Source organism: Macaca mulatta, chromosome 16, assembly GCF_049350105.2.
Source record: "Macaca mulatta isolate MMU2019108-1 chromosome 16, T2T-MMU8v2.0, whole genome shotgun sequence".
In the NCBI taxonomy this organism is placed as follows: domain Eukaryota; kingdom Metazoa; phylum Chordata; class Mammalia; order Primates; family Cercopithecidae; genus Macaca; species Macaca mulatta.
In genome coordinates, this window is record NC_133421.1 from 73260710 (window position 1) to 73272093 (window position 11384).

The window sequence follows — 11384 nt, forward strand, 5'->3', positions numbered from 1 at the left end:
CCCACCTCCACCTGCTGCTGAGGAGGAAGCTGGAGTCATTCATTCTCTGTCAGGCATTTTGCAAACCTGCTCTGTGTATGGGCAGTCAGGGCAGGGCTGGGCTGGGCTCTGGAAAAGGAAATGTGAGGGGGCCTGGTTTCCACCAGCCGAGGTCCACGGGGAGGTAGATGTGCAAATGGACGCAGTGCTGAGTTCTGGATGATGCACTCATGCAAGGATGGGCTTTGGGGGAAGAAAGGTCAGGGAAGGCCGGACATGGTGGCTCACACCTGTAATCCCAGCAGTGTGGGAGGCGGAGGCAGGTAGATCACCTGAGGTCAGAAGTTCGAGGCCAGCCTGGCCAACATGGTGAACCCTTGTCTCTACTAAAAATACAAAAAATTAGCCAGGCATGGTGGCACGTGTCTGTAATCCCAGCTACTCCGGACACTGGCATGAGAATTGCTTGAACCCAGGAGGCAGAGGTTGCAGTGAGCTGAGGTTGCACTACTGCACTCCAGCTTGGGCAAAAAGAGCGAAACTCCCTCTTAAAAAAAAAAAACGTCAGGGAAGACCTGCATTGAAGGATGGTGGGGAATGAGCAAGCCATGGGTCGGGGGCGCATTTCTGGCAGAAGAGTAAACGGCCCAGGGAGCCACATCTGTGTGGCCGCCTGTGGGCCAGCCCCCGCACACCACTGAGTTGTCAAGATGAAAATGGAGTCTTACTAGAGCTGCAAACATTTTTTAGTTTGCCAAGTAAGGACATTTAAAAAAATAGTCCTTTGTTCTCACCACCATTTTACAAAAGAAGGAATAATATCTCAACTACAAAAAATAAATAGAAAGGACGTTTGGAATAAAAGATACTGTGACCAAGAAAGGAGTGCTGGCAACTTGGCTGATACATCTGGTTGATTTCGTATCTATGAATCAGTATTGCTGTTTTTCCCTCTTTATTGCTGACTACTGAACACTTTATCACCATCAGCCCTGCCAGGGAGCTGGCCTTCGGGAGGCACTGAGAGAGGGACTTGTGCGGTAGAGCAAGGCCTGGGGAAATGGAGAGGGCAGCGGCCACGCCAAGAACTTTGCACTGACTCTCAGAGTGTGGATTTTATCCCCAAGGCGATGAGACGCCGGGGCAGGGCGCTAAGTGAGCAGATGCTGTCGTCAGATTGGAGCATCCTCAGAGCTGTGTATAAAAATGGACTAGGGGCCGGGTGCAGTGGCTCACGCCTATAATCCCAGCACTTTGGGAGGCTGAGGCGGGCGGGTCACCTGAGGTTGGGAGTTCAACACGAGCCTGACCAACATGGAGAAACCCCATCTCCACTAAAAATACAAAATTAGCCGGGTGTGGTGGTGCATGCCTGTAATCCCAGCTACTCGGGAGGCTGAGGCAGGAAAATCACTTGAACCTGGGAGTCGGAGGTTGCAGTGAGCTGAGATCGCACCATTGCACCCCAGCCTGGGCAACAAGAGCGAAACTCCATCTCAAAATAAAATTAAATAAATAAATACATAAATGGACTAGGAGAGGGACTGGGGGGACCAGAGGGGGAGGGCCAGTGGGAAATTATGAAGGTCTGTACTCAGGTGGGGACAGTGGCAGTAGGGCTGGAGAAGAGGGGAATTGAGGAGGACTTGAGGAGCTGGACAGTGAAGGGCAGGACCAGAGGGGCCACCCAGAGCTGGCGAGAAGTGTCATCCCTGTCCACATTCCCATAGGGACAGCAGCAGAGGGATCTTTGATTTCACTAGAGGCAGAACAAGAAGCAGGTTTAAAATTTGGGATTAGGCCAGGTGTGGTGGCTCATGCCTGTAATCCCAGCCCTTTGGGAGGCTGAGGCGGGCAGATCACTCGAGGTCAGGAGTTCATGACCAGCCTGGCCAATATGGTAAAACCCCGTCTCAACAAAAAATACAAAAATTAGCTGGGTGTGGTGGCGCACATCTGTAGTCCCAGCTACTCAGGAGGCTGAGGCAGGAGAATCACTTGAACCCGGGAGGCAGAGGTTGCAGTGAGCTGAGATTGCACCACTGTACTCCAGCCTGGATGACAGAGCAAGACTCTGCCGCAAAACAAAACAAAACAAAACAAAACAAAACAAAACAAAATATTTGGGATTAAAGGATTGGAGGAACATCCTGGCTCTACAGAATGTAACACTTGATACTGTCCAGCCGGAGTAGCCCAAGCCTTCACTCAATCTGTGGGATGGAGAAGGAGGGGACAGCTGGTGGCTCCTGGTGGAGACACGTGTCTCCTTTTGCCTCCAGCTGTTGGGTGACCTTAGTCCACCTACCAACCACTCCGTGCCTTGGTTGTTTCCTTATCTGAAAAATGGGAATCAATGGTCCCTAACTCACAGCGTAGCTAGGAGGTTTCATTTCTCTGTGTAAAGCACTAAGATGCCTGGCTCAGTAGACACGGCCTCACGTTGCCATTTCACACGCCAGCACCCACGCAGCGCCCAGGCAGCACCGGGTAATGGAGGGCAGTCAACGTTGGTGACGTGGGGAAGGAGGCACAATCATGGCAAATACCAGGCCTAGCTTCAAAGGAAGGCCCAGTTTCAGGGCCACCTTCTGGGCTTGGGCTTAGGTGCAATTTTTTTTTTTTTTTTTTTTTTTTGAGATGGAGTCTCGCTCTTTTTGCCCAGGCTGGAGTGCAATAGTGCGATCTTGCTCACTGTAACTTCTGCCTCCCGGGTTCAAGCGATTCTCCTGCCTCAGCCTCCCAAGTAGCTGGGATTATAGGTGCCTACACCACCATGCCCGGAGATTTTTTGTATTTTTAGTAGAAAAGGGGTTTTTCCATGTTGGCCAGGCTGCTCTCGAGCTCCTGACCTTAGGTGATCTGCCCGCCTCAGCCTCCCAAAGTACTGGGATTACAGGTGTAAACTACCATGCCCGGCCTTGGGTGCTATTTTGAACCCCTTTAATGCCCTGTGAGCAGCTCTCACCTGCCACTCACCCAATGCCTCAGGGGCAGGGAGGTCAACGCTTCATGGAAAGTTCCATAGGATGGATGCCTGGTCCAGCAGGGTCCCAAGGGGCAGGGGCAGAGGCAGGCAGAGGAAAGGGTCACAAATCTCATAGCCCTAGAAGGGAGTGAGAAGAGGAGCTGGCGGGCACAGCCACTCACCTCATAGCAGAGGACCTGCACCGTCAAAGCCAAACTAGCAGCATCTCCAAGACCCAATCCTTCATCTGCTTACCCACCCTTCCCACCTCCCCCCAAAACTGCTTCTAGCATGTTCCCCTCCTGATAGAAGGCATCATCAACCCTCCATTCCTCCTCCCCTCTCACCCCTACAGCCCATCCATAGCTACCCCTTTCGGTCCCACCTGTGGCCGGCCCCTAAACCTACCACTGCCCTCAGTCGTGGGGTCTCTTCCTTCCTGCTGGTGACAGGGCCTTCTGAGTTTGCTAAGCACAGATCTACACTGCATCAAAGAGATCAGAGAGGTCACTGGGAAAGGCAGATTTGGTCATGTTCCTCCCCAGCTAAAAACTGTTGCCCTCAGGAGGAAGTCTGAGCCCGCCTTAGCTCCATGTCCTCAGCTTCCACAGTCTCCGCACCACCCACAGCTCACGGCCTTTCGCTGATCGGTCAGCGCGTCTTTCCAGATCTTCTGCTTGAAATGCAAGTCTTCTAACAACTCGCCTGCTGAACTCCTACCCCTCCTTTCAGCGCTCAGCTTAAGCATCGCCTGTGGCCAGGGCTCAGGGCCTGCCCTGCACCTCTGCATCGCCTCTCTGGGAATGGCTTGTTTAAACATCCCAGGAGCTTGTAGAGGGGGTGTCAGAGGTGTTTGAACCAGAGCGACTCCATCTTGAGTGAGGGCTAGGAAAATGCAGTAGGGACTTGCATTCCCAGAATCTGGGCTGCATTCCCAGAAAGGTATTCCCAACCTCTAGATGTTTACAGTTAAGGAAGTGAATTAATAATGTTTACTAAACAAACCCAAACTTGGGAGTGTCCAGATATCCCGATATCTTGAGAACAAAGGCATTCCTAATTTTTCTTCAAAGATAATAACATTGATTCTTGCAAAATGTGGTAATTTAAAAAAGGAATCCTTTATGACAAACCCCTGTAGCAGAGCACATCTCCCTATGATCTTTTTTTATCCTATATATATACAAGCATTGTACTTAGGGTGGACGCATTCCTCCTCTTACTTTTGGGAACGCCCTAATCTGTCCAGGGAGTAGCTGTTCTTTCACCACTTGACTTTCTTAATAAACTTGCTTTTGCTTTGCACTGCAGACTCGCCCTGAATTCTTTCTTGAGCAAGATCCAAGAACCCTCTCTTGGGGTCTGGATCGGGACCCCCTTCCTTTAACAGTGCGACCAGGCTGTCCCTGCTCACCAAGGTGTCTGGGCACAGGGTCAGTGACTGCGCTTTGTGGGTCTCGGTGAAAACCTGTGGAGGAATGAGTGAGTGTAAGAAAGGGAAGGAGACATTTTTAATTAAGACCAGGCAAGATTAGGCAATTGGAGAAAAGACAGATATGAGTCAAAGCTTACTCACATGTTCCTGGCCTGAGAGGCAGAGATAGATCGTCACTGTGCGCAACCACGGCAGAGCTGGGCTGTATCCTGGGCCTGGAATGAAGAGGTACCTCCCTCTCCTCCCCTGCTTCCTGGGATTCCGGGCCTGACGTCCTAGAGCAGGGCACCCTGGAGACAGGGCCAGACAACGAGCTGCACACGGCATTGTCCCTGGCACGTCACCATTTTTTGTAATTTATCGTTTTTTACTGTGGTGAAATACACCTAATGGCCGGGCGCAGTGGCTCACACCTGTAATCCCAGCATTTTGGGAGGCCGAGGCGGGCAGATCACTGGAGGTCAGGAGTTCAAGACCAGCCTGACCAACATGGTGAAACCTCATCTCTACTAAAAATACAAAAATTAGCCAGGCATGGTGGCACACACCTGTAATCTCAGCTACTTGGGAGGCTGAGGCACGAGAATCGCTTGAACCTGGGAGGTGGAGGTTGCAATGAGCTGAGATTGAACCACTGCACTCCAGCCTGGCAACAAAGCTAGACTCCATCTCAAAAAAAAAAAGCACAATGTCTTGATTGGTAAGTTTGTGCTTAACCGAAAACTGGGGGAAAGAGCTAAAATGAGATGTGAAAGTTAAGATGGGATTGCTGAGCGAGTCAAAAGAAATTAAGATTGAACTTGACAGTCAGCATTTAAAAGGGAGAAGTCAGATGTACATCAACAAACTGGCCGTTTTTCATATGGAAAAGATCCAGGAAAACATCTGAGGGTTTGCACTGACTCTCAGTTTCTATATGAGCCGCAGCAGGTGAGGAGGCTGCCGGAACAACCTCAGCCCTCTTCAGCTGCACCAAGGGAAGGAATTGCATTAAGTGAACCAGGGCTCCCTCTGAGCTTCTTAGGCCAGCTTTACTTAAATACGGGCAGCATAGTTTAGGAGAGATGTGGACAATCTGCAGTCCATTCACGAGAGGATGACAGAGCATCAGGTTACAGAGAACTCCTCTCCCGGGGAATAATTGAAGGCCCTGTGTTTCTCCTGGAGAAAAGGAGACATGCTTAGACATGGTTGCAGCCGGGTGCAGTGGCTCACGCCTGTCATCCCAGCACTTTGGGAGGCCGAGGCAGGCGGATCATGAGGTCAGGAGATCAAGACCATCCTGGCTAACACGGTGAAACCTCGTCTCTACTAAAAATACAAAAAATTACCTGGGCATGGTGGCGGGTGCCTGTAGTCCCAGCTACTCGGGAGGCTGAGGCAGGAGAATGGGGTGAACCTGGAAGGCAGAACTTGCAGTGAGCCGAGATCACGATCATGCCACTGCACTCCAGCCTGGGCGACAGAGCGAGACTCCGTCTCAAAAAAATAAAAATGATAAATAAATAAATAAATAACAAAGACATGGTTGCTACCTCTCATCTTGGACAGTGGCCGTGTTGAAGAGAAAAGACTCATTGTTTCTCTAGAAAGCACAGTGAGAAACAATAAGCCTAGCCTGCGGCGGTGGCTCAGGCCTGTAATCCCAGCACTTTGGGAGGCCGAGGCGGGTGGATCACCTGAGGTCAGGAGTTCAAGACCAGCCTGACCAACACGGAGAAACCCTGTCTCTACTAAAAATACAAAATTAGCCAGGTGTGGTGATTCATTCATGCCTGTAATTCCAGCTACTCAGGAGGCTGAGGCAGGAGAATCACTTGAAACCTGGGAGGCGGAGGTTGCGGGGAGCCGAGATCACGCCATTGCACTCTAGCCTGGGCAATAAGAGCGAAACATCTCGATCTCCTGACCTCGTGATCTGCCTACCTCGGCCTCCCAAAGTGCTGGGATTACAGGTGTGAGCCACCGCACCCGGCCAGAAATATTTTTTTAAACCACAGCTTTATCAAGATATAATTCATATACCATAAAATCCCCCCTTTTAAAGCATACAATTGAGTGGCTTTTAGAATATTCAGCGTTGTACAACCATCACTACTAATGTCAGAACATTTCACTACCCCTAAAAGAAACCCCGTACCACAGATTCTGATGCTGCCGGGAGCCCCGTCGTGCCATGTCACATATATTATAGTATATATATGCCCAGCCATGGTCAACCCCACCGTGTTCTTTGACATCGCCATCAACAGGGAGCCCTTGGGCCACGTCTCCCTCGAGCTGTTTGCAGACAAGTTTCCAAAGACAGTAGAAAACTTCCCTGCTCTGAGCACTGGAGAGAAAGGATTCGGTTATAAGGGTTTCGGCTTTCACAGAATTATTCCAGGGTTTATGTGTCAGGGTGGTGACTTCACACACTGTAATGGCACTGGTGGCAAGTCCATCTACGGGGAGAAATTTGATGATAAGAACTTCATCCTGAAGCAGACAGGTCCTGGCATCGTGTCCATGGCACGTGCTGGACCCAACACAAATGGTTCCCAGTTTTGCAACTGCACTGCCAAGACTGAGTGGTTGGATGGCAAGCATGTGGTCCTTGGCAAGGTGAAAGAAGGCATGAATATTGCAGAGCCCATGGAGCGCTTTGGGTCCAGGAATGGCAAGACCGGCAAGAAGATCACCATTGCCGACTGTGGACAACTCTAGTAAGTTTGACTTGTGTTTTATCTTCACCACCGGATCATTCCTTTTGTAGCTCCAGAGAGCACCCTCCACCTCAGTTGCTCACAGTAGCCTCTAATCTTTGTGCTCTCTCTCTCAGTTCCCTTTGGGTTCCATGTTTGCCTTATTCTCTTGCATGCGTAGCTGGATTGCAGAGTTAAGTTTATGATTATGAAATAAAAACTAAATAAAAATTGCAAAAAGAAAAAGAAAAAGGAAGAAGAGGCTGGGCGCGGTGGCTCACGCCTGTAATCCCAGCACTATGGGAGGCTGAGGTGGGTGGATCACAAGGTCAGGAGATCGAGACCAGCTTGGCTAACACAGTAAAATCCTGTCTCTACTAAAAATACACAAAAAATTAGCCAGGCGTCCTGGCGCGCACCTGTAGTCCCAGCTACTCGGGAGGCTGAGGCAGGAGAATGGCGTGAACCTGGGAGGCGGAGCTTGCAGTGAGCAGCTATCCAGCCACTGCCCTCCAGCCTGGGCGACAAGAGTGAGACTCCGTCTCAAAAATAAAAAAAAAAAGAAGAAAGAAACCCCATGCCCTTTGTCACTCATTCCCTTTCTTCCACCCCCAAGCCCCTGGCAACCACTAATCTATTTTCTGTCTCTATAGATTTGCTTATTCTGGACATTTCATATAATATGTGGCCTTTTGTGACTGGCTTTTTTCTTTTCTTTTTTGTTTTTTGTTTTGTTTTGTTTTGTCTTTTGGTTTGTTTGTTTGTTTTTGTTTTTGAGTCGGAGTTTCGCTCTTGTCACCCAGGCTGGAGTTCAGTGGGGCGATCTTGGCTCACTGCAACCTCCACCTCCCAGGTTCAAGCGATTCTCCTGCCTCAGCCTCCCGAGTAGCTAGGATTAAAGGTGCACTCCACCACGCCTGGCTAATTTTTGTATTTTTAGTAGAGACGGAGTTTTGCCATGTTGGCCAGGCTGGTCTCTAACTCTTGACCTCAGGTGATCCGCCCACCTCAGCCTCCCAGGCCTGAGCCACTGCACCGGGCCTGGCTTTTTTCACTTAGCATACCGGTTTCAAGGTTCACATATATTATAGTATATACAACTACTTCATTCCTTTTTATGGCTGAATAAATACTCTACTGTATGAATATACCACATTTTGTTTACACATTCATCAGTTGATGGACATTGGGGTTGTTTCTAAAGCTTAGCTATTATGAATAATATTATGCTGCTACGAGCATTGCTGTACAAGTTTTTGTGTAGATATGTTTCAATTCTCTAGGAGTAGAAATAATGAGGTCACATGATAATTCTATGTTTAACATTTTGAAGAACTGCCGATCTGTTTTCCAAAGTGTCCTCACCATTTTACAATCCCACTAGCAATGTATAAGGATTCCAATTTCTCCATTGCTTTGCCAATATTTGCTATTGTCTATCTTTATTTTTTCCATCTTAGTGGGCACGAAGTGTTTCTCATTGTGATTTTATTTGGATTTCCCTGACAGCTAGTGAAGTTGAACATCTTTTCCATGGGCTCATTGGCCATTTGTACATCTCTTGGGAGAATGTCTATTCAAATCCCTTGCCCCCCCCCCCTTTTTTTTTTTTTTTTTTTTGAGACGGAGTCTCACTCTGTTTCCCAGGCTGGAGTGCAGTGGTACAATCTCAGCTCACTGCAACCTCTGCCTCCCAGGTTCAAGCAATTCTCCTGCCTAAGCCTCCCGAGTAGCTGGGACTACAGGTGCCCGCCACCACATCCAGCTAATTTTTTGTATTTTAGTAGAGACAGGGTTTCACCGTGTTGCCCAGGCTGTTCTTGAACTCCTGAACTCAGGAAATCCACCCACCTTGGCCTCCCAAAGTGCTAAGATTACAGGCATGAGCCACCGTGCCTAGCCCCTTGCCCATTTTTTAATTGAGTTACTTGTATTTTTATTATTGAGTTGTGAGAGTTCTTTTTTAGAAAATAAGTTGTGGTTTTTTTAAGAGACTGGGTCTCACTATGTTGTCCAGGGTGGAGTGTAGTGCCTGTTCCCAGGCACAGTCAGGGCACACTACAGCCTCAAACTCCCGGACTTAAGCAATCCTGCCTCAGCTTTCTAAGTAGCTGGGATCACCGGTATGCACCACTGTGCCAGCTATGAGTTTTTTATATATTCTGAACACGAGTCTCTAACATACAGTAGTCCCTCCCTTATCTAAAGTTTCACTTTCTGAGGTTTCAGTTACCTGGGGTTGACTTTGGTCCAAAAATATTAAATGGAAAATTCCATAAACAAACCATTCATAAGTTTTACATTGCACGCTATTCTGAGGAGAGTGATGAGATTTCGCCAACTCAAGACACAAATCATTCCTGTGTCCAGCAGAGCCACAATGTACATGCGACCCACCTGCGAGTCACATAGCGGCCATCTCAGTTATCAGAAGGACTGTCTCAGCATCGCAGCGCTAGTGTTCAAGGAATACAACCCTTATTTTACTTCATAAAGGGCCCCAAAGCACAAGAGTACCCGTGCCACAATTTAGATCTGCCAAAGAGAGGCCAAACAATGCTTCCTTTAAGGGAAAAGGTGAAAGTTCTCGGCTTCAGAAAGAAAAAGATCGGCTGTATGTTGAAGATCCTAAGATCATGAATCTATCCATGAAATTTTGAAGAAGGAAAAAGAAATTCATATTCATTTTGCTGCCACACCTCAAACTGCAAAAGTTGTAGCCACGGTGTGTGACCAGTGCTTAGTTAAGAAGGAAAAGGAGAGACCATCCTGGCTAACACAGTGAAACCCCGTCTCTACTAAAAAATACAAAAAACTAGCCGGGCGAGGTGGCGGGCGCCTGTAGTCCCAGCTACTTGGGAGGTTGAGGCAGGAGAATGGCGTGAACCCGGGAGGCGGAGCTTGCAGTGAGCTGAGATCCGGCCACTGCACTCCAGCCTGGGCGACAGAGTGAGACTCCGTCTCAAAAAAAAAAATAAAATAAAATAAAAATAAAAGAAGGAAAAGGAGGCCGGGCGCAGTGGCTCACACCTGTAATCCCAGCACTTTGGGAGGCCAAGGCAGGTGGATCACCAGGTCAGGAGATCAAGACCATCCTGGCTAACACGGTGAAACCCCACCTCTACTAAAAATACAAAAAAAATTAGCCAGGCATGGTGGCGGGCCCCTGTAGTCCCAGCTACTCGGGAGGCTGAGGCAGGAGAATGGCGTGAACCCGGGAGGTGGAGCTTGCAGTGAACTGAGATTGCACCACTGCACTCTAGCCTGGGCGACAGAGCAAGACTCCATCTCAAAAAAAAAAAAAAAGAAGGAAAAGCCATTATACATTTATGAAGACATGGACAGAAATGTGTCCTGATTGTGGTGCCAGAAAGCACTGAGCCTACTAGAAGACGTCAGCAAAAGATCCCCTGAAAAGTGACTCCAAGTCATTCACTGCAAGGGATGGTTACACAGATGCAGGAATACAGAAGGTCAATAGTAGCTAAAGCTACATCACAGCTTAACACTACATCATCCATCTCACTTCATCTCATCACATCCGTATTGTGTCATGTGAGGATAGAACAGGAAGATATTTTGATAGAGAAAGAGAGACCACATTTACATAACTTTTATTACAGAATAATTGTTCTATTTTATTGTTAGTTATTGCTAATCTCTTACTGCACCTAATTTATAAATTAAACCTTGTTATAGGTATGTATGTATAAGAAAAAATATAGTGTATATAGGACTTGGTGCTTTCTTCAATTCCAGGCATCCATTGAGAGTCTTGGAATGTACCCACTGAGGATAAGTGGGGGCTGCTGTACATACTTTGCAAATATCTATTCTCATCCCATGGGTTGTCTTTTCATTTTCTTTCTTTCTTTTTTTTTTTTTTTTGAGATGGAATTTCGCTTTTGTTGCCCAGGCTAGAGTACAATGGCGCGATCTCGGCTCACCGCAATCTTTGCCTCCCAGGTTCAAGCAATTCTCCTGCCTCAGCCTCCCGAGTAGCTGGGATTACAGGCATGAATCACCATGCCTGGCTAATTTTTATATTTTTAGTAGAGACGGGGTTTCTCCATGTTGGCCAGGCTGGTCTCGAACTCCCGACCTCAGGTAATCCACCCGCCTCGGCATCCCAAAGTGTTGGGATTACAGGCGTGAGCCACGGTGCCTGGCTGTCTTTTCATTTTCTTGTTGGTGTCCATTGAAGCACAAAAGTTTTAAATTTTGATGAAGACCAATTTATCTGTTTTTTCTTTCATCACTTACGCTTTTGGTGTCATATCTAAGAAACCATTGACTAATCCAAGGTTACAAAGATTTG

General features: G+C 48.1%; 1 protein-coding gene and 1 pseudogene across 2 annotated transcripts; one reads left to right on the top strand and one right to left on the bottom strand.

Annotated features, from left to right (window-relative positions):
• Window positions 1–2948: 2948 nt before the first annotated feature.
• On the bottom strand, window positions 2949–4833 carry LOC114673166 (uncharacterized). Of its 2 annotated transcripts, XM_077972368.1 has the most exons (4): window positions 4524–4833; window positions 4362–4415; window positions 3356–3431; window positions 2949–3085 (listed from the first exon to the last, which is right to left on the bottom strand). In XM_077972368.1, exons 1-4 carry the CDS (start codon window positions 4707–4709, stop codon window positions 3078–3080), a joined length of 324 nt encoding a protein of 107 aa, XP_077828494.1. In that variant the 5' UTR covers window positions 4710–4833; the 3' UTR covers window positions 2949–3077. The 2 variants fall into 2 exon arrangements, with proteins under 2 accessions (XP_077828494.1, XP_077828493.1); XM_077972367.1 differs by lacking the exons at window positions 2949–3085; window positions 3356–3431 and having other exon boundaries at window positions 4049–4415.
• A 1531-nt stretch (window positions 4834–6364) lies between these two features.
• On the top strand, window positions 6365–7230 carry LOC144335855 (peptidyl-prolyl cis-trans isomerase A pseudogene; annotated as a pseudogene).
• The last annotated feature ends 4154 nt before the right edge of the window (window positions 7231–11384 follow it).